Source organism: Myxocyprinus asiaticus, chromosome 18, assembly GCF_019703515.2.
Source record: "Myxocyprinus asiaticus isolate MX2 ecotype Aquarium Trade chromosome 18, UBuf_Myxa_2, whole genome shotgun sequence".
In the NCBI taxonomy this organism is placed as follows: Eukaryota; Metazoa; Chordata; class Actinopteri; order Cypriniformes; family Catostomidae; genus Myxocyprinus; species Myxocyprinus asiaticus.
The window spans coordinates 8,682,924-8,706,630 of NC_059361.1; the positions used below are offsets into that span (position 1 = coordinate 8,682,924).

A 23,707-nucleotide genomic window follows, 5' to 3' on the forward strand; every position below is an offset into this window, starting at 1 on the left:
TGTCACTTTCCCAAATGATCCCGCCCCCACAGCAGAAGGCCACACCCCTCCGACCTTTTCAGTGTCCAAAGAGGTTGAATGAAATGGTGTGTGACCTGTCAGCTGACCTCTGAGGGTGCTATTGGGCAGGAGGTGGGCAAAAAAATAAAGAAAGCAAAAAGAAGAGGAAAAAGAGCAAAACAAGAGCACTATCATGTCACTCACTCCTTTATTGAACGGAGCGCCCGAAAACACCCGCTATAATCACTAAGCGCTCTCATAAACTAAGAAAAGCGTAGCGCATTTCTATCACTTAAACACTGACTTTCTGATCACATATGACTTTTAAAATATTAGAATTACTATTTAAGTGACATCTTATGTAGACTAAAAAGTATATTGTACAAGCATAGAAAAAAGTTAATGGCGATGCTACGCCCCCTGCTGGTTGAAAGCAGCAGTGCGTCTTATATTTATCTGCGCATTACTGCCACTTAATGGACGTTTAGAGAACTACAACCCCGTAGAGTAATACATTATACTTTCCATTGAAAAAAGCCTAATTTTACGACACATCACCCAAATCCTCATTACCGTAATGCATCTGGAAGTTTTCATTTTGCATCTTTAAAACTCATTTCATTATTCACAATTATGCCTCTCATTAGCATACTGTAATACAGTAGTTTCCTTTTTAAATAATGTATATTTTTCTGCATTACAGCAATGAGAATTGGGAGAATTAAGCATGCAAACAGACAACAAATTATTATTTAAACACGAAATAAATATAACAATATTTAATTTATTTAAATATAAAATGAAACTGAAAACAGCACATGGGCAGAGATGTATTTCTTTATTTAAAAAAAAAAAAAAAAAAAAATACGTAGCCATCAAGACTGGCAATTCAAATCAACACAATTTACTTTAAAATGAAAGACACATTTGCTCATAAAGCTTCGATAGAAAACACTTTCTGAAACTTCCCTTTCATCAGAGCCAGAAATGCTTTGAATCGGTAGAAACCCAAGGGACGTTCGTATAGTAGCGTCTAATTATACAACAGTATAGACATTAAAAGTGTTTCTCCGTTAAAAGATAAAGGTGTTCTTCATGACACTGAATCAAATGGTTTTATATTACAAATAAAGGCAATGTTATTTAACAGTCCGATAAGTTTACTTCAAGCAGTATTTATGTTGTAAACATTTAATAAATTACATAAAGCAATGATTTGTCACAAAATCACAAAAGAGCTTGACTGAGGTGATCTATACACAATAAGACTTGAAACCTCTGTTTTTAGAAAAGTGCTTCAACATTCAAAACCAGTACAAAAGATTGATTTTAATAATCAAACATATAGTTTTAAAAGTGGGGTATCTGTAAACAAAAAAATCATGTAAACATTTAAGTGATAAAAGTGAAAGCCGTACTGTATGAAGAACTGATTAAGATAAAATATTGAGAAAAAAAAACAAACAAAGATAAAATGGTCTCTTATTCTGCATTTTGGCAAATTTTCAGTAGGCCTTATTTGCCACATAGCGCACACCTTCCCTGTAACTATAAAGTGTACTTTAAAAGCTCATATCAGAAAGACAATTCTTTAATTATGCTGAAATGCATAGATAAGATTCAAATCTACAGATATTTTTGAAACAGCATACATAGAAACATACTTTATCGCTGTATGCAGAAGTATATTACCAAACTTTATTTTGTAAACATCATAAACATACACATTTGTGATATAAAGCACATTACACAGTTCGGTTTATCCTCAATATGTTGTTTTTCAATTAGGGGAACTGAATGACAGCTGATCAACTTTTCGTAATACCATATTCACCCTGTCTGCTGCAAAAACTGCTCTCAGGTCAGTTTACTGGACATTCATATTTCCTGCAGAGCCATGTGCACTCGTGTGCTGCCTGCTTTAAAACCAACAGTCGTGATGCTGTCGCCATAGTTACACTTTTGCCGTGGCTGCTGGAGTCTCATCTAATCCACACCATCAAAGCCCTGAGCGTTCTCAATCGCCATGTGCAGTTTCTCGCGAAGCTCCTCAAATGATTCGTATGGAGGAAGATCCAACCGGTTGAAACTGACCGAGAGAGAGAGAGAGAGAGAGAGAGAGAGAGAGAGAGATAATAACTGGGTTATTCCTACAATGCAGCACATTTTCATGTGCCCTTCATCCAGTATATTGGATAAAATAATAAACTCACAATTGAAATGAATGCTGTGTTGCTGTGTCAAACAAACAGTGCAATGTTTTGAAATCGCCAAATAGTAGCCAAATTTTTACACTTTTTGGGAAAATCGAAATATCAATGTTTTATAGTTGGCTCTGCGTAGTAAACAAGGATAGTACAAAGCATTTTAACATAAAATAAATAAATAAATAAATACACACTTCAGCTTTAAGGAATATTCCTGGTGTTTCTTAATTTTTCCTTTTCTCTAATCGAAATGTTAAGAAAAAGATGGGAATATTGTTTTCAGTTTGTAATTAATTTGTATTGTTGGTTTTGTCCTCAAAGTCACTTTTCATTCAGACTTTTATAATATCCTTTTAACCAACAAAAGCCAGTTCCTTAATGACATCACCCTACAGGAATTGACATTACGACAGCATACACATCAGTAGAGTATTAGCAATGGAATGATTTGTGGCATTAGTTGGTTTATTTAACTCTAATCCGGTTTGATTGCCAGAACTTTGAAGATCCAAAAAGCATATAAAGGCAGCATAAAAGTAATCCATACGACTCCAGTGTTTAAATCCATATCTTCAGAAGCGATATGGTAGGTGTGTGTGAGAAACAGATGAATTTTTAAGTCCTTTTTTTACTATAAATCTCTTTAACTTGCACATTGTTCTTTTGTTTTTGGCAATTCACATTCTTCGTGCATATCGCCATCTATTGTGCAGGGAGGAGAAATATTGATCTGTTTCTCACACACACACCTATCATATCACTTCTAAAGACATGGATTTAACCACTGGAGTCATATGAATTACTTTTATGCTGCCTTAATATGCTTTGTGGCCCTTCAAAGTTCTGGCCACTATTTACTTGCATTATATGGACCTACAGAGCTGAGGAAGAAGCAGAAGAACAAAAGTCATACACATCTTTGATGGCATGAGGGCGAGTAACTGATGAGAGAAGTTTCATTTTTGGGTGAACTATCCCCCCTTTAAGTGTCTGAGCATGACCAGGAGAATATTTCTATTTTATAAGTCTGCTACACCCCTTTATCGAAATACAGCCCTAAAATACAACACAAGCATTTTCATCTGTTACAGTTACAGAGTTACAGTTGAAAAGGTGCTGCACCACAGGAATGAACCGACTCATGAATGATTTGAAACTGTCGACAGAAACTCAGCTGCCAGGAGAGACCAGCAGAGAGACAGACAGGTGTATACAGACACATAGATAAAGATGTCTCACCATGTGTGCACTCGGGGCAGTTTGTCTCGTGTGCCCCACTGTTCAATGGTGAACAACTGTGGCCCGTTGGATCCTGAAAATTAAACAGAAAAACATGATTTTACAGCCTGATCTTATGAAAATGATGTGACTGGGCAACATTTGTGCAAAATGATATTAAATATCACATATCGCGGCAGTTCCAAGGGCAAATGTCCACTGTGTGGCACTAACAGCGAGTAACATTTTCTGCCAAACAGATGAGGTGTTTTAAAGTTTATGCTTAAAGTGTGAGAAACAGGAGGTGTTTATGAACTGATTGTCTGCGGTTTTACTCGTGACTTGTTTGAAAGTGAATGAAAGTCACTGTTGTTTTAGCGCTTCTAGCTCTAGTGTTCATTTCACCATGTAACTGCCGCAGTACGTACAACAATCCATGGAAAAAATTATTTTGACAAAAATTAAGGTACAGTAATATGATTCTGAGATCAGGTTGAGATTTTAATATATAAACCAAAAAAAAAATATTATGAATGAGAGTATAAAAACATCTTTTTCATTGTATTTCATATGATGTCCTGATGCCACGGGGGCGAGACTCACCGTAGAGTTCAGCAAAGCCATTCATTGGTACACGGGACGTGCCTGTCACAAATTGCAGCAAACGAATTCGCTTCTCTGCATCCATCAGCAGTACAGTCTTAAAATCAAAATAATCAACTACAGTTATAACAGTTTTTTAGAATCTACTTAACACATAATAATACTTCTAAATAATACTAATAGAGTGTGTCAGTTAAACAAAAAGCAATTAGAGAAAATATACGTCTTTCTCAGAAGGCTATAAAATAAAGATTTTTAGTCATTCTTACATCATTTTATTCCAAGTGACTATTTCGGCATAAATAGCACTTGCCACACAGCGTGGCTGCACTCAAATAGTCTAGTAGAAACACACAAATTAAAGACAAACTGCACCCCTGTAACGACAGTGTGGGTGTGCTTTTTCTTGCGGCTGTCCCGGGTTTGATTCCAACTTTTGTCACACTTTTTCCCATACTGTTTCCTGTCTCCACTCTTAATATTTATTTTAATACTACTTATAATAATAAATAAAAAGTGATTTGGTCACGGTGAATGTTGGTGGGGTGGGGGCGGGGTGGGGGGTAATTTTTTAAAGGTTAGGGTTAGGTTTAGGGGTAGGGGTTGGTGTACGGTGTCTGTGGGACTTTAATTAAACACAATTAACATGCTGCAGTGATCCCCTATACTGTACATTAGTATCTAATCATGCACTTAATTTACGCATTTGTGCCACTATTTGTGCCAGGGTGCAAATTGCATCTAACACTATTTACACTTAGTGCAAAGAACATGCTTTTTATCGCTTTCTATACTTAGTGCAAATAGAATACATAACTATTTAGCTGCACTTAGTGCAAATAGCCTCTGGCTATTTTATGTGATGAATTGGTAGTACAGTAGTAAATAGTAGTAGATAACTGCATTAAATAAATCCAGTCCTATATTCATAAATTCAGATTATAGATGACTGTAACCTGTGTCACAACTCTTTAGCACTGTATAGTAATAAAATACACAATAAGATTTGAAGTTGCATTTTTCACACTACAAACTACAAAAGCACTCAGCTATCTAAATGGGGACATACCATTGACTTCTATTGTTTTTATACAAAGCCAACTATCATTTCTGAACTAACCCTAACCCACACCCTAAACCTAACCCAACAGAAAACTTTTTGCATTATTAGAATAAAACAAAATTATTATTATTAATCAATTTATGGATTGTTTATCCAAATGAGGACATCCCGAAATCTCCCCAAAGGAAGGTTTTTTTTTACGATTTGCTCACTTCTTGCTACAAACGGTTCCCCAAACTATAGCTAAGTACGTACACAAACATGCACGCACGCACGCGCGCACACACAAATAATGTAAGACGAACTCAATCTTAGAAACAGTACTGATAGAATGAAAGAATAAAATCTGACCTTCCAGAACCAGATGATGACAGGGTGATTTGGATTGTAGCCAGTTTTATATTTAGTGTTTTCTCTCCAGTCGTTAACATCCACATCACCTAACCCGCACATCAACAGCTGAGGAGCAAAGATATACAAATCAGTGCTTTGAGAGCTCAGCTGAATTAGTTGCACACCGTCTAAAGTCTCACAAACAGTCTACTACTTGCATTATTGTGCCATGCTGTTTCAAAGAGTCATAAACCCTCTATGTTAAAATGAGAAGTGAATTTCTTACTTAGAATTTCCTCCTCTCTTTTTTAAATATTAATAATAATAGTAAATAAAGCAGAAGGTCTCACCTCCAGCTCATTCTCGTCAAAGATCTTGATTAGATCCAGAGGGATCAGTTCATAGAAACCCTGCCAGTGAAAGATGAAACACACATCAAACCTCAAACATAGGCAAACATCTCAGCTGGCATTAATGGTCCATTAATGGTGCTTGTACCTCTTTGAAGGCAGTCATCTGTCTCTGAATCCTATCTACAAACCTCCACTGCATCACTAGACTGCAAATAAACAGCAAAAGACATGTATTACATCTTATTATGTATTATTAATCAACAACAATAAACTAGAGTTTTTTTGGCCATCACTTAGAAAAGTAGCAGCACACCTCTCCTCAACAAGTTGAATGATTTGAGGTATCATTAATGTCTGTAGGACATATGATGCAAGTCGAGTTACTGTAGGGTTACATGTTTGTTTAAATCACTTAACCGTACGAGCAAAAGTAATAGTGATGCTCACCTTTGTAAACACCACAAAAATGACCCCATTACAGTAATGACATGGATGCCTTTGAGAAGGAAATACAATTTCTAGCACATAAGCTTCCATGTGGCAGATGTGTTGTGGTTCTTCTCTGTGCCACATGAGGACAGTAAAACTTACTGAATATACTCCTTTTTGTTGCTGTCATTGACCACGATATCAGCGCCTCCTGGCTTCAGTTCATGCTGGTGTGTCTGCGGAAGAGATCAAATTATCCGTTTATATCAGATCTGAATATATTCAGCTTCACAAATCATATGGAAAGGAATGGTTCACACAAAAATTAACCTTCTGTCAGTTCCTCACCCTCATGTTGTTTTTTTTTTAGTGTCAAACGACTTAAATTTCGCTCTGTTTCTCCTGCAAAGCTATTGTATGATTTCAGATGACTTGGAATATAGTGCACTATTCCAGGAGTTTTCAAAGCCTTGGACAGTAAGCCCCCCTTTGAGAAAATGTACAAGACCGCACCCCCCCCTTGTGCAGCTGTTTTCCACTGAGGTGACAGAAGATGTCAGTCGCAACAGATGTACTTTTGTGACCAGGACAGTGATATTTTGAAATGTACCTATTTTCCAGAACATTCCATATAGATTCAGTGCTGAGTAAACTTGGAGTAACTTCTAGAACTTTCTAGAACTTTCCAGTAATATAAATAGTAGTATAAATACAGGGGCCTTAAGCCCACCAATTCAGTTTAGTTCCAGCTGCCTAAGTGGATACATATCTGCAAGCATCCGGCAGATGCATTTTGCTATGCCTGCGGCCAATTTATCAAGACAAGAGCGAAAAAGTACTCCGTTGAAGCTTCTGCTAAGATGTGTGAGGCCTACAAGGCATATTTCGGCATGCCTGTCGGGGATCAAGACAAACACTGGGCACCTCATTTTTTGGGGCGCCTTTGGGACAGCAGGGACACCAAGGCACGCTACCACAGGCGGGACTGGCCACAGTGGACCGAGTTCTCTGTGGAGAGGAACAACGTCAAGTGGGAGCCACTGGTGGACCCCCGGAAGGTGCTGATGCCACCACTGCACATCAAATTGGGCCTTATGAAACAATTTGTCAGAGCTCTAGATAAGAAGCCGGCAGCCTTCAATACCTTCAAGACTTCTTCCCTAAGCTGTCTGAGGCAAAGGTCAAAGCCGATGTCTTCGTCAGACCACAGATAAAGAAGATCCTGGAGTGCAATTAATTCCCCAAGAAGCTCACTAGTAAGGAGAAAGCGGCTTGGAACAGCTTTGTCGCAGTGGTTCGGGGCTTCCTGGGCAAAACTATGTGGAGCTGGTTGAGACTCTGGTGAAGAACTACGGCACAACGGGCTGCAGGATGTCCCTCAAAGTCCATATCCTTGATGCTCATCTTGATAAATTCAAGGAGAACATGGGAGCGTACTTGGAGGAGCAAGGCGAGCGCTTCCATCAGGTTATACTGGACTTTGAATGCCGCTACCAAGGACAGTATAACGAGAACATGATGGGAGACTACATTTGGGGGCCGATTCGTGAAAGTGATTTACAGTATAATCGTAAATCTCGAAAAACTATTCACTTCTAAATCTTTTGTAGTCATTTTTGTATTACTTTAGTATAAATACATGTTAATCTGGATTCATATATTGTTTTTTTTCTGACTTTATGTCAACGAAAAGACACACGTTCGCCCGTTTTCTCATTGGAAATAGGTACATTTCAAAATATCACAGTCCTGGTCACAAAAGTAAGATTTGTGGGGAATAATAGCCATTTTCTATACTTTTGAGGCATAAGCAATTAGGAAATAACACTTAATACCCAGGAACAAAAATGTTGTTACATAGTGTAATAGATTTGCGAATGAGTCTAAGAGCACGTGTCCAGTTTTGAGCGAGCTGCCCGCGTGTGAGGGAAGAGATTCGCGCTGGCGCAACCGGTACATGGATGCGCTCTCGCACGATATGCATGTTGTGCTCTCGACATTAACAATGTTTTAACACCATAGAGCTACTACGGTCTGTTAAGCAGGACTATGGTCCATTATGTCAATACTTGTCATTTATCCTCACAATAAATTTTTATTGTATTTATGTATCTTTTTATTTTACTTAGTGAAATTATCATCAATCTCCACGCCTCCCCTGACATGCTCTGGCGCCCCCCTGAGGAGGCACGCTTCCCAGTTTGAAAACCGCGGCACTAGTCTTATTGAATACTTTTATGGTGCTTATATGGTGTAAAACTAAAAAAAATAATGCATTACCTGTCCAAACAGCTCCTCGTCAATAGTGAACCTGAGATCCAGATCTGTGGGGTCATTCTCCAAGATCCATCTGAGAGAATTGAAGTATTCACTGTCCTAAAATAACATGAGCAAAACAACAGCTTAAATAGTGTTTGACACCTGAGAGCCAAAGCTCCATGGGACATTAATTACATTATTAGTGTTACTGAAATGCTCACTAGTGTGTACTGTTTGTTACATTTTTACTCCTACTCTTGACATAGCACTTATGAAAATGACATAATTTCCCTAAAGATTCAGAGGCATTGCGTATGTTTGGAATGGAATACTGCTTAGCAAACACTGCTTAGTATTTTTTCTTAAAATGTCATGTGAAACAGTGCAATAGCTAAATATAGCAAACAGCAGCATGCTTTATTGTTGTGACACTATGCTGCATATTTAATTCAGCGGCATTCAGTTATAATCTCGGATATAATATGCTTTTATGTTTTGAGTTTTTAATCCAGTTTTGTGTAGAAATGTCATAACTTTTGGCAGGTTGATCAAATGATGAGTAAAGATGATGTTAAAGGAATAGTTCATCCAAAAACGACAATTCTCATCAACCTTTTATCACCATTACCCTTATGCCATCTCAAACTCATATGACTTTCTGTCTTCCACGGAACACAAACGAAGATATTTTAATGGAGATATGATGTCTGTAGGTCAATACAATGCAAGTGAATATTGACCAAATGTTCAAGCTCCAAAAAGCACATAAAGGACTATAAGACTCCAGTGGTTTAATCCATGTCTTCTGAAGTGATATGATCGGTTTTGGGTGAGAATAGACCAAAATATAACTCCTTTTCACTATAAATCTTTTTTTTTTTTGTGTGTGTGTGGATTTTCTCCCCTTTTTCTCCAAAATTGTAAAGTCCAATTCCCAATTTTTCTCTAAGTCCTCGTGGTGGCGTAGTGATTCACCTCAATCCGGGTGGCGGAGGACGAATCTCAGCTGCCGCCACATCTGAGACCATCAATTCGCGTATATTATCACGTGGCTCGTTGAGCGCGTTACCACGGAGACATAGCGCGTGTAGAGGCCCACGCCATCCACCGCAGCATCTATACACAACTCACCACGCGCCCCACCGAGAGCGAACCACATTATAGCGATCACGAGGAGGTTACCCCATGGGACTCTACCCTCCCTAGCAACCGGGCTGCTTAGGAGACCTGGCTAGAGTCACTCAGCACACCCTGGGATTCGAACTCGCGAACTCCAGGGGTGGTAGCCAGCGTCTTTACCACTGAGCTACCCAGGCCCCTTCATTATAAATCTTGATATCAGCAGTCTCCTTGGCAATCATGGTTTCAAGCTCGATCACACTTCCTAGCGCCATCTAGCGCTCTGTGCATGTGTCAAGCACTAGGAAGTGTTATCGAGCTTGATGATCGCGATCATCAAGCCAATGGCAAGATGTACAGTGAAAAAGGAGTTACATTTTGGTCTCTTCAGAAGACATGGATTAAACCACCGGATTCGTTTTATGCTTCCTTTATGTCCTTTTTGGAGCTTGAACATTTGGTCATCATTCACTTGCATTGTATGGACAAACAGACATCATATCTCCATTAAAATATCTTTGCTTGTGTTCCACGGAAGAAAAGAAAGTCATACAAGTTTGAGATGACATAAGGGTGAGTAATTGATGAGAGAATTATAATTTTTGGATGAACTATTCCTTTAAAAATCACAGCTGATGCTACTTTCAGTTCATTCATGAAGATGACGTTTAGAACCGATTGGTTCAGGCATGTCTCTCACTCACCACTGACTCCATATCCTGTAATGTGATTGGCTTCTGCAGCATCATCTTATAGAAGGGCCGAATGAAGAAAGCTGTGCAGACGAAACAGAAAAAGCCATCATGATGAATAAAATCTGAAAACTGCTCTTTATTACTGTATATGAAAAGGAACGGATTCAGGTCATATCAGGAAAGCATTTCTGAAGACTAAAATTGCTAAAAATAAATAAATAATACCATTTATATATGTACATTTCTTTTGCTAGCAACATTTCATGTTTTCATGTTTTTTATTGTAGCTACATAAATATTTCGGAATAAATAGAAGTAGTTTGTAGTTTGGCGAGCTTCCCCAACACTGGAATGCACACACAGTGTGCACAGAGCTGAGGGCAGTTGTTAGAGTGAAATGTTGTCAGTGTGAGCTGTGGGTATTGGTCTTGATAGATTATTTGTGACATCACTAACCATCCAACAGCTTTCCATGATAAACGGCCATTCCAGCCACCCGGCCAATGAACTTGAAGTAAGACAGGTGGTCCTCATTACACAGACCTGAGTTGGGGTTAACCTGTAGGGTGTAGTTGTCACTGCAACACACACATGCACATGTTTTTAAGTGCACTACACTGCAAAAAATGAAAATTCTGTATTTATTCACTAGCCCTCCAGTTGTTAAGGACCTCTAGAACTTTCTATTTTCTTTGGAACATAAAGAGAGATGTTAGGCAAAATGTAAGCTTCAGTCACCATTCACTTTCATTGCATACAATGACAGGGAATAGTGACTGAAGGTAACATTCTGCCTAACATCTCTTTTTTGTGTTCCATGGATTAAAGTCATTCGGGTTTGGAACATTGTGAGGGTGACTAAATGATGACAGAATTTCCGTTTCTGGGTGAACCATCACTCTACAAAAAATATCAAAATCTCATCACTCACGTGGCCGAGTACTCAAACAGCCCATAATACGGGTTGAACATCTCTTTGGAGATCAAAAAGAACCATTCTCTGGCCACGCCCCCATAGTCCAGCCCCTTTTCGCCCTCAAACTCCACCCAGAGGCGGGCCTTCAGTAGATCTGGTCGTTTGACAGACAGAATTCGCCGGTACGAATCCTCCAGAACAGCATTCCGTCTTACATTCAGCTCGAAGCGGTTTGGGATGTCTGCCTGGAGATGGGGAATCACCATAGAAGACAAAGAAAATTATTTTGTCAAGAGGGACTCATTTATTCAATTTGAATTCACAGAACAATTCCTCTCAATTTTTGAAGAGACAACATAAAAACTACATTTTCAACACATTTAACTTCTGTAACTTCGGTATTTTTGAATGAAACTGGGATTTTACCCATCAGGATTTAATTGGATCAAACATGTTAGGGTATGATATTATTGGTTAATATACATTTTCTACACCTATGTGGTTTTGATTACATCTAGGGCTGGGTATTGATTCAGATTTACCAATTAGATTCGATTCCGATTCGATTCAATATCGATTCATATGGGCATATTTCGGTGATGTCAATGTCTATTGTACTTGCATTTGAAAGAAATTCTCTCTCAGCTAAGGCTGTAAATTTTAAAGGGACTTTTCAACTTCTAGGTACAATTCGAAACCCTTATTTTTACTATTTATATTTTTGTTCATTTTTTTTATCATATTGGTCACATTTTAGCTTGTGTAAAATTTTCAAATTCAGTACATTACATTAATAAATGTCATGAAATTGCATATATTATATTGCATATATACAGTATTTACTGTTACATGTTTATTGTTTACATGCATAATTTGTAATATTTACAAGTATTTATCTTGATATGTAAAACGCAAGCTAAATCGGTACTATCACTTTAAGACTACCGGCATCAGCCAGTGAGTGCATATTAACGAGAGAGGACACGCAAGTTTTTTTGTTTTTTAGCGTCGTGCTATGTGTGATTAGAATGAAATGGTTTTTTTTATAGGTTTTTTATTTTCTCCCCAATTCGGAATGCCCAATTCCCACTACTTAGCAGGTCCTCGTGGTGGCACAGTTACTCACCTCAGTCCGGGTGGTGGAGGACAAGTCTCAGTAGCCTCCGCTTCTGAGACAGTCAATCCGCGCATCTTAACACGTGGCTCGCTGTGCATGACACCGTTGAGACTCACAGCATGTGGAGGCTCATGCTACTCTTCGCAATCCACGCACAACTTACCACGCGCCCCACTGAGAGTGAGAACCACTTAATCGTGACCACGGGCAGGTTACCCCATTTGACTGTACCCTCCGTAGCAATCAATACTCGCTGAGTTTTTTTAAATAGTTTTTAATAAACAACTGACTGTACAGAACAGAAAGAATATCAAAAGAGACATTATACAAAAGACAAATGGATCTCGGTGCTGAACTTTTTTGACACTCAAACACTGATGAGTGACATCTGAACATTTACCAGCCAGTGGCTTAAAGCAGATTTTTTTTTTTTTTATAGTCGAACAGCGCGAAATTTGTTTGCACATGCGAGTGATTTACTCACATTGTAGAGGGTTGCACATAGAGTATAAGATCGATCTTGGGATTTAAGAATCGATATAAAGATCGCTCTGCATCTGAAAATCAATTTTTTAACCCAGTCCTAATGTTGTCTCAGTGACAAGTAAGGTTAAAAATTTTTTATGAACGATTATACAAACTTTTTTCTTTAAAATAATGAGCACTAATGAAATGTGCAAAATAAGACATTGATTTAGACAGTAAATAAGGCCATTTTTCATTTCATTTCAAGTCAACATGAAACGTTCGCAACCCATTTTACTTCAATAATGTGAATCAGGACATTCAATAAAAAAAATTAGGGGTGGGACTTAATTTTATCCATCTAGAACATGTCAAGTGGTTGGAAAGTCACTTCAAAAGTAAAGAAAGTTTTTGAAAGAGAAAAAGCGACCATATATACGGTTTGCAAAGATACAATAAACGTTCCAGGTCAATTAGTACAGATAAATCAAACAATAATATATATAATATTGTTTATATCGAAAGCTGTAAACACTGTGCTAACTGCAGGGACAGTCCCAGTACAAATTAATTTGTGCCCCTACATACGGGCATCTGAACAACACAACACTGAACAAAAATAGAACGTACTGGTTTCTTGAGTTTCTTGTGGAAGTACTCGTACTTCTGTTTATAGTCTCTGGAGTAAGGCACAGCCTGAAATAACACAGAACACTTCATCATTTCAGCAATAATCCATTACCTTTTATCTGCTCAGATGTTGAGCCGTCCTGACCTGACAATCATCCTAAATTTCAGACAGGACAAATATACCTTCCCTCCTCTATTGACCCAGTGACAAACACACACCCACACTCTTACAGGAAATGAACGGGAAGAAATGTACAGGGTTTCTGACTCGGAATATTTTTAGAAACAGGATATGACTAAGATCATTGTGCACTAAAGCTCAATATCACCCATCTTAAAGCTCTGACTCTGCTTCTTTAAATAGAAACAGAACACATTAGAACTTACTGGACCAGTGATAGCTGAATTTTGCAGTCTTGGGTCTTCCCACTGTGTGTTTTTTGTGTCTGAAAAATAAATGTAAGACATTTAAACTCTTCAGATTTTACATATCTCTCATTCCTAGAGTATAAAACCACCAGGGTCCAAAATGAAGTGCCAAATGCAAGTAAAACCTCAACGGCAATGAAATAATCCAAATCTTCCTTACATTAAGCCACCAAAATGAAAATATGAGAAACAAAATCACAATGTGTTTTCATGTTTTTGTGTCAGGTGCAGAGATGGAGACAGACACGTGGAGCGGTTTTAAACACACATCTTAGGAAAACATCTAAATCATGCCATTGTCATAGGGACAAAAGTGTCATTTTTAATTAAAACAAAGCAAAATACTGTTTAATGGCTGGAAGAAAAATATTTATGGCTGTTGAATTTTCAATTCACCCACCAATGGCAGCAAGAAGTGGCAAAAAAAAAAAAAAAAGTTCATTCTGACCCTGAAAATGACTAGATTGTGATTTAGTGAACTGGTGTTGGTATGATTTTTAATTTGACACTTACTGTGATTGATATAAAATATTCTGCCATCACTGTGCACCCTCTCCTCCCAACCGGGCTATAAGACACACACACACACACCTTTTCAACCACTGTGCTGAAGACCATGTCAATTAACTCATACTAAACAAACTTTGAGCCACTGAATAATGACATCACTGATGACATCATTGCTCTTACCGGCAGTGGGCCGAGGTCAGAGGGATCAAGGGAGAGTTTCCTCCTCATGTGCACGGGAACCTTTAGCCGGGGGTCTTCCTGTGACAACACAGGAAACAGGAAATGGCAAACAAAGGAAGTTGATTTCAGCAATAGCATGAAAATGCAGGAAAAAGTACTAAGGTGGCACCATGGTAAATTGAAGGCATCAGATGTTAAAAAAGTACCAGTCAAAAGATTGGACAGATCTATTCATTCTTTATTATTACTATTTTCTACATTTTAGAATATTAGTAGTCATCAAAACTATGCATATGTATATGTATATGTCTACAAAAAGATCTCCAAGCATTTAAGCATAAACCTTTATATCAATAGGTTTTTTTAAGGGATAGGTCACCCAAAAAGGGAAATTCTGTCATTCTATCATTTACTCACCTTCTTGTTGTTCCAAACCCGTATGACTTTCTTTATTCCATGAAATGCAACTGGAGAAGTTAGGCTGAAACAGTCTCAGTCACCATTCACTTTCATTGTATGGAAAAAAGATTGCAATAAAAGTGAATAGTGACTGAAGTCAACCTTGCATGCCTAACATCTCCTTTGGCATTCAAAGGAAGAAAAAAAAAGCTATATTAGCTATATGGGTTTGGAACAACAACAGGGAGACAGAATTTTGGAAAATGAAACTATTCCTTTAAGATCATTACAAAGATAAATTCAGTCAAGTGTACACACACTTTTGACTGGTAGTGTATACCATGGTACTGATTGATAACCATATTTACATACAGTACCATGGTATACACATGGTATTCTAAGGAACTTCAAGGAATATCATGATATTGTAAAAAAAACATGGTGCTGGCATGTTACATTTTGATACATTTTTTTGTCGGGGTCTTACCCATGTGGTGGTCTTGGAGTTGTGGTCTATGAAAAATGGGCGTCCATTTGGCGCGCTGCGTACCTCCCAGCCTATCGGCATCAGCCCTGCATGTTCTGCCGTGCGAGCGTGTGTGTGCTGAGGCGATACGTCTGGGGAGTGCAGGGGCGGAGCATAGCTTGTGAGATTCTGAGAGAGATTCATGACTCCGCCCGCCGCCACCTCTGAGGACGGCTGTATGAGCTGAGAGGCAAAGGTCAAAGTTCACTGATTAGTCTACATATTAAACTTTAGCAGTCATTATTCATAAATATTTGCTCAGACTAATCAGAATGAAGCATGCCATATAAATAGAGCTATATAAATAATAAACAGATAAACAGAGCTATATAAATAATGTAATGTTAGACTCTTAAAGGGATAGTTTGCCAAAAATGAAAATTTGGTCATCTATTACTCACCCTCATGTTGTTCAAAACCCATCCAAAATGACTTACTTTCTTCTGTAGAACACCAAAGGAGATGTTAGGCAGAATGTAAGGGACTGTAATGACAGTCACCATTCACTTTCATTGAATGGAAACAAGACGCAATGAAAGTGAATGGTGACTGACAAAAACATCTCCTTTTGTATTCCACAGATCAAAGAAAGTCATACGTGTTTGGAACAATAGCAGGGTGAGTAAATAATGACAGCATTTCAATTTTTGGGTGAACTGTACCTTTAAGGATGTACCTGAATCAGTGGGCGTGTCCAAGTTGTCATTCTGCTGTTGTGATTGACATAATAAATTCTCCCTTTACTATCCTGCTTTTCCTCCCAGCCCGGAGGCAAACCAGCAGAGGTGGGTAATAACTATAGAGAGAGAGAAAGAGTCATTTTATATTAATAATTTTTAATTAATGATTCTTTTTTATTATTATTAATGTTACCTTTGTAATGTACTTTATTCAAAATTCATTTTACACTATTATTTTATTTTCGTAATCTTTCTTGCTTCCTCCATTTGCACTATTGTTATTTTACTTTCGTTATTATACGTTATTTACGTATTTTATAATAAATACGTTATTTACGTATTTTGGTCTGCTTTAGGTATCACAATTTTCAACTTCAAAGTACATGGTACTTTATTAGGCCGGAATCACCTATGCAATAAAGATTTAATTTGTTAACATTAGTAAATGCATTAGATATCTGGAACTAATAAGGAACAAAAAATGTTAACAGCATTTATTGATTGGTTAATGTTAATTTATAACAACACAACTGTTCATTGTTCGTTCATGTTAGTTCATAATGCATTAACTAATATTGGAGGACAAAGGGACAGGAAAAATGAAAGTGAATAAACCGAGTTACAAAATGAAAATGTAGAGGGGGTGATATGAGAAGAGCAGATAACAGAAACAATCCATAAAAGATCATCTGTGTGTGTCATAAATAGTCGTCTGTAGCAGTTCGCTTGTGAAACACAGCGTCCTGAGGGAGCAGAGGCACAGAGCGGCAGCTGAGGTGATGTACGAGGTACAGGGCATGCTGGGATATCTGGGGCAGCTAAGATTACACACCGTGAGCAAAACACTCTACATTCAGCTGAAACTAGAGCACACACAGATTTATTTCTGAATGTTTCTGTTCTCACCACAGGGTGAACTGGATGCTCCTCCACTGTGAGAGTCTGTCCACTTCCTCTGCGACTACTGTGACCCTGTGGCTGAGACAAACACAACACTGTTATAATGGTTGTCCAAAGTGATTACAATTTCAAATCTTTTCAAAATCTATTTTAAAACATGTGACAAGTTCAGAGAAATGTAATATTTGTTGCATTTTATAGCATTTTTCAAAATATATATATATATATATATATATATATATATATATATATATATATATATATATATAAATAATAATAATGAAGTGGTGTAAACATCAAGTAAAAGGTATTTAATACTTTCCTTGCACTTGGATTACTTGTGTGAACACAACTTAATGATTCATTTAATTTTTCAATGTAAAAAAGGTTTCAGTTTTTGTTTAGTTTTTTACAAATATCATGAATTTTGCTTCATGAATATCAAAAAGTTGTTTTTTTGTTACCCCATTTGACACAAGCAACATTTGCCTTTTCATAAAAATTTCAAAATATCTGTTTTGTTATATATTTTTTAAACTTCACACACAGTTATGATCACAGTTATTATCTTTTTTTTTTTTTCACTTTTTTTTTTTTTTTTTTGGCTGCCTGCATGTTTGTTACACCACCTGACTTTGATTTGGTAGACAAAGGTTTTTCAAACATTAATAATATTTTAAAAGTCCAAGCCATAGCCTCATGACTTATAATGCTGATGCATCACGGGTGACCAGAGAACGAGTCCTGGCTCATGAGGTCCTTTCCCAGTCTCATTCCCACTCTTCTCCCCTATCATTTCCTGTCACCTTTCCACTGTCCTCTAGCTAATAAAGTCAGAAAAGGCCAAAAATAAATAAATAAAAAATAAAATAAAAATAAAAATAATAATAATAATAATAAATAAATAAATGAAAATGGTCTCACTGCTTATATTATTTAAGAAATAATAATTAAAGATTATTCTCAACTACTTATGCCAACATTTCTTTTTTTTTTTTACGTTTTTAATTACAGGTCTTAATGAGATTTTTTTTTTTTTAAACTGTCTCTGTACGGTTATACCACCTAAGACATTTTTTTACTTTAAGCCCAAACAAAAATATAAAAATGACTTTGAACTCAGAAATTGAAAGCATGTTCTTCATAGACAGTGTTGGGGAGTAACGGAATACATGTAACGGGATTACGTATTTAAAATACAAAATATTAGTAACTGTATTTCACTACAGTTGCAATTTAAATCATTGGTAATCATTCAAAAAACAATATTAAATGAAACAAATGACAATAAAATGCAGTCCTTTCAGATGGAAAACATTTATCCATATAAATGATGAGATCCAAAGTGCATTTGAACAGCGGTGAAACACTTTCTTATAAAGTGTTACATTCATATGAGCAGACAGAGAAGTAAGTTTGAAGTACGTTTGGAACAGCAAAAGTAGAAATAAACCTTGTGTAAACTGTCATGTAAACATTTAGCTTTACGCTAAGCTAAAATGCTATTTCTAGCCATTTTACAAGACACGATCATATTTATTTCAAGAAAATCCATGTTAGATCTTTTTTTTTTTTCTCTAGTAAGACCTTTGATATTAGGGCAAAAAAAATCGTATTTTTGATATGATTTTTCTGTGAAAATATATATATATTAAAATGATCCGCACTCATAAATCAGTATCACCATCTATAATCAAATTGATCAATAGCAGCATGAAATACAGTATACCAGTGCAACAGAGATTTATGAAGAGTGTGGGTAAGAGATTAAAATCCTCATTCAAGCCCATAGGAACCATCGACTTCAAACAATGCATCCAATAGGCTTCCCATTGTAGAAGTTTTTTCTCCACATTCCCACCTCTTCTATAACTTTCTACTTTTTCAGTTCCTGTACAAGTTAACTGTTTTATATTGTGATTACAATCAAGAAAATGTCTTGAGATTGGCGAGGTGACGTCATGTCTTCTAATGGCTGATTTATGTTCACTTAGACGTGTTTTTAAAGATCTTGACATCTTATCAATATAAATGAATGAGCAGGGGCAATTTTAACATATAGATTACATGTGTCGTAGAACATGTGATCAATGAATTAATATGATATATTCTCCCCATGTGTACATCTGTGAATTGATTAGTTCTTATTATAGATGAGCAAGCCGCACAGTTTCTGCATGGATAACAACCCTTTATGAATGCGTGTTTCTTTTCTACAACTACATCTGATTTTACCAATTTATTTGCCAAAAAATTGTTTGTAACGATGGATCTGTAGAAAGAATGTACCAGTATTTTTTTTAATAATATTTCTGATTTCCTGAGAGGACTTATTGTAAGTTAGTACACATTTAACTGAAAATGGTCAACTCTTTCTTTTATGATTTGGACCCTCCCATCTACATTAAAACAATCTCCACCTTTGGTTTCCTTTCGCTGTAACCTCCGTTCTCTTTCACCCTCACGCCTTTCCACTGCTGTCTCTACCTCTCTTCCCACACTAAATGTATTTACCACGCTAAATGTAAACACTGCCACAGACACACTTAGCTCTACTTTAACATCCTCTCTAGACAACATCTGTCCTATCTCCTCTAGGCCAGCACGTGCTACACCACACAGCCCCTGGCTGTCTGATGTCCTTCGTGAACATCGGACTGACCTCAGGGCAGCTGAGAGGAGATGGCGGAAATCTAAAGATCCAGCAGATCTAGGTAAATATCAGTCTCCGCTTGCAACTTTTTCAGATAATGTTAAATCTGCAAAAACCTCCTATTACCAGAACACGATCAACAGCACCACAGACACCCGCAGCTTGTTTAGAACATTCACAATTTAGGAAATCTACAAATTTCAGTAATGCGTTTTCTGTCCCTGTCCCAATTAGAAAGCAGTCATCACTGTATCTCATCCATAATTTTACATCTTTGATGAAAGGATTATTGTTGTAAATATAATTCGATTCAAATCTCCCCATAAAAAGATTGCCATAATTTGGAGCTAATGGTGTTCCGATGGCAGTTCTGTGTGTTTGTAAATATAAATCATTAATCAAATAAAAAATTATTCTTAGTCAAAACAAACAAATGTTAAATCCATAATAAACTCAACTGGTCTATCGGAAGTTTTCAGGTGTTGTAAAAAAATTAACTGATTCTAAACCCTCTGTATTGGGAATAGACATATATAGTGAAGAGACATCTAACGTGACCAGCCAATCTTTTTCTTCTAAATGCACTGATTGTATTTTGGTCAAGAATTCAGTAGTATCTTCTATAAATGATGGAAGGCTTTTTACGTAAGACTGCAATTGTTAACCTACAAATTGAGAAACCTTTTCTGTTAAAGAACCAATACTTGAAACTACTGGGCGGTAAGGAGGGTCAGTGCTGCATTTATGGATTTTTGGGAGAGCATACAACGCCGGTATCACCGGATGATCATTTATCAAAAACTTGAATTCCTTTTCCGTTATCCATTTATTCTTAACAGCTTTATTCAACAGTGAATCAAGTTCTGATTTAAAATTAGATGTTGGATTGAACAATAATTTAGTATAACATTTCTCATCCTTTAACATATCATCCTTATATACATATATTTATCTTGTATCACTATACCCCCTCCTTTGTCTGCTTTTTGAATAATAATAGATTCATCCTGTGCTAGCTCTTGTAATGCATGTCGTAAATTTCTGCCTAAATTATACCTATTAAATGAAGCATGTCCACTTTCTAAAATATCTAAAATGCTGAAGACAAGATCAATATGCTTAATGTGGTTTTAGAAGCAACACTGCATTAGATATTTAGGCTTTTTTCAGAGAATGTCTTACTGTACTGGCAGAGTTGTTATAGTCAAAACAAGTAAAAAAAAATCCACCATTGTTGAAGAAGTAATCCAAAGTATTTAGAATACGTTACTGACCTTGAGTAATCTATCAGAATACGTTACAAATTACATTTTACAGCATGTATTCTGTAATCTGTAGTGGAATACATTTCAAAAGTAACCCTCCCAACCCTGTTCATAGATAGTAGAGGTGTAGTCAAGTAATTGTTTTGAGTGAATTCATTGCCTTTATAACTTAATAGATCCGGACAGAAAAATGAGCGTCACTAAACAGAAAAACTTCTCAAAAAGCGATATGAACTGTAACAGTAAATATTGCTATAGACTGTTTCTACAAATTATGTAACACTAGTAGGCCTATATCTTGTATATCATGTTTCAAATGTAATTTTATAAAACGTGTAGGTCTGGTTCTTAATGCTGATTGTTCAGCACAGTTTTCCAACCGTGCATGAAGCAATTACGAGATAAGTTACGATACCATTATATACTGTGAATATAATTCAGGCATGTGATCGGCTAAGCACAAAAAAAGCAGGAAAATGTACCAAGCGAAGTGGAGGACAACGAACAGTACCCCCCAAATCAGTAATCAACATTAGTTTTATATATATATATATATATATATATATAAAACTTTTAAATCAAATGTTGTATATGTTAACATTAATTAATGCAATAGGAACTTACGTGAACACTGAAATATGTATTTTTATTAACAAACATTGACAACCTTAATTAATTCCTTAATGCTCATGCTTAATGCTTAACTTGTCTAAACTGAACATTTTCTAATGTCTGCACTCAGGGGCATAGTTTTGATTACTGGAAACAAGCAAGTACACCCCCCCCCCTAATATTTATACCACGATCAATGGAAACATGTAGATGCTTCAAACTGCAACCCCCCCCCCCCAATATTCAAGCCAAATCTATGCCCTTGTCTGCACTGTATATGCAGGGTTTTATGATTAGACATACACGTGGTTCGACATACTGGCAATGAGTACTTAAGATGAATGTCACGATTTCACTGCAATTTGCTATTTATAACCTGTCAGCAACTGTGACAACGATTCAAAGCCATTTTATATCAGACCATTTTATTTCTCCTGATGAATTAATATAAACCTGTCTTACAGTGCATCCGGAAAGTATTCACAGCGCTTCACTTTTTCCACATTTTGTTATGTTACAGCCTTATTCCAAAATGGATTAAATTCATTATTTTCCTCAAAATTCCACAAACAATACCCCATAATGACAACATGAAATAAGTTTATTTGAAATCTTTGCAAATTTATTAAAAATAAAAAATGAAAAAAAAAAAAAAAAAATCACATGTACATAAGTATTCACAGCCTTTGCTCAATACTTTGTTGAAGCACCTTTGGCACCAATTACAGCCTCAAGTCTTTTTGAGTATGATGCTACAAGCTTGGCACACCTATTTTTGGGCAGTTTCTCCCATTCTTCTTTGCAGGACCTCTCAAGCTCCATCAGGTTGGATGGGGAGCGTCGGTGCACAGCCATTTTCAGATCTCTCCAGAGATGTTCAATCGAGTTCAAGTCTGGGCTCTGGCTGGGCCACTCAAGGACATTCACAGAGTTGTCCCGGAGCCACTCCTTTGTTATCTTGGCTGTGTGCTTAGGGTCGTAGTCCTGTTGGAAGATGAACCTTCGCCCCAGTCTGAGGTCCAGAGCACTCTGGAGCAGGTTTTCATCAAGGATGTCTCTGTACATTGCTGCATTCATCTTTCCCTCGATCCTGACTAGTCTCCCAGTTCCTGCCACTGAAAGACATCCCCACAGCATGATGCTGCCACCACCATGCTTCACTGTAGGGATGGTATTGGCCAGGTGATGAGCGGTGCCTGGTTTCCTCCAGACAAGACGCTTGCCATTCAGGCCAAAGAGTTCAATCTTTGTTTCTCATGGTCTGAGAGTGCTTCAGGTGCCTTTTGGCAAACTCCAGGCGAGCTGTCATGTGCCTTTTACTGAGGAGTGGCTTCCGTCTGGCCACTCTACCATACAGGCCTGATTGGTGGAGTGCTGCAGAGATGGTTGTTCTTCTGGAAGGTTCTCCTCTCTCCACAGAGAAACGCTGGAGCTCTGTCAGAGTGACCATCGGGTTCTTGGTCACCTCTCTGACTAAGGCCCTTCTCCCCCGATCGCTCAGTTTGGCCAGGCGGCCAGCTCTAGGAAGAGTCCTGGTGGTTCCAAACTTCTTCCATTTAAGGATGATGGAGGCCACTGTGCTCATTGGGACCTTCAATGCTGCAGACATTTTTCTGTACCCTTCCCCAGATCTGTGCCTCGATACAATCCTGTCTCGGAGGTCTACAGACAATTCCTTGGACTTCATGGCTTGGTTTGTGCTCTGACATGCACTGTTAACTGTGGGACCTTATATAGACAGGTGTGTGCCTTTCCAAATCATGATTCACTGAATTTACCACAGGTGGACTCCAATCAAGTTGCAGAAACATCTCAAGGATGATCAGTGGAAACAGGATGCACCTGAGCTCAATTTTGAGTGTCATGGCAAAGGCTGTAAATACTTATGTACATGTAATTGTTTCGTTTTTTTTTATTTATTTTTTTAATAAATTTGCAAAGATTTCAAACAAACTTCTTTCACATTGTCATTATGGGGTATTGTTTGTGGAATTTTGAGGAAAATAATGAATTTAATCCATTTTGGAATAAGGCTGCAACATAACAAAATGTGGAAAAAGTGAAGCGCTGTGAATACTTTCCAGATGCACTGTACTTGAATGAAGTCCCTGATAATTATAGCTAAAAGCCATTGTTACGCACAACC

At 37.2% G+C, this 23,707-nt stretch overlaps 1 protein-coding gene across 5 annotated transcripts in view; it reads right to left on the reverse strand.

The window, feature by feature from the left end:
* Nucleotides 1–819: 819 nt before the first annotated feature.
* LOC127455983 (E3 ubiquitin-protein ligase NEDD4-like) overlaps nucleotides 820–23,707 on the reverse strand; it is a 48,407-nt gene continuing 25,519 nt past the window's right edge. For 4 of the 5 annotated variants that reach the window (XM_051724218.1, XM_051724219.1, XM_051724216.1 and 1 more), the window contains 18 exons: nucleotides 17,038–17,109; nucleotides 16,128–16,247; nucleotides 15,413–15,634; nucleotides 14,527–14,604; nucleotides 14,350–14,404; nucleotides 13,795–13,853; nucleotides 13,408–13,473; nucleotides 11,211–11,440; nucleotides 10,736–10,857; nucleotides 10,289–10,359; nucleotides 8,487–8,582; nucleotides 6,369–6,442; nucleotides 5,923–5,983; nucleotides 5,775–5,834; nucleotides 5,443–5,550; nucleotides 4,029–4,125; nucleotides 3,447–3,519; nucleotides 820–2,089 (listed from right to left, as the gene is read on the reverse strand). In XM_051724218.1, coding sequence (XP_051580178.1) covers nucleotides 1,987–2,089; nucleotides 3,447–3,519; nucleotides 4,029–4,125; nucleotides 5,443–5,550; nucleotides 5,775–5,834; nucleotides 5,923–5,983; nucleotides 6,369–6,442; nucleotides 8,487–8,582; nucleotides 10,289–10,359; nucleotides 10,736–10,857; nucleotides 11,211–11,440; nucleotides 13,408–13,473; nucleotides 13,795–13,853; nucleotides 14,350–14,404; nucleotides 14,527–14,604; nucleotides 15,413–15,634; nucleotides 16,128–16,247; nucleotides 17,038–17,109 — 1,767 coding nt within the window. In that variant the 3' untranslated portion in view covers nucleotides 820–1,986. The remainder of the gene's footprint in view (nucleotides 2,090–3,446; nucleotides 3,520–4,028; nucleotides 4,126–5,442; nucleotides 5,551–5,774; nucleotides 5,835–5,922; nucleotides 5,984–6,368; nucleotides 6,443–8,486; nucleotides 8,583–10,288; nucleotides 10,360–10,735; nucleotides 10,858–11,210; nucleotides 11,441–13,407; nucleotides 13,474–13,794; nucleotides 13,854–14,349; nucleotides 14,405–14,526; nucleotides 14,605–15,412; nucleotides 15,635–16,127; nucleotides 16,248–17,037; nucleotides 17,110–23,707) is intronic. The other variant, XM_051724217.1, reaches the window with a different exon arrangement.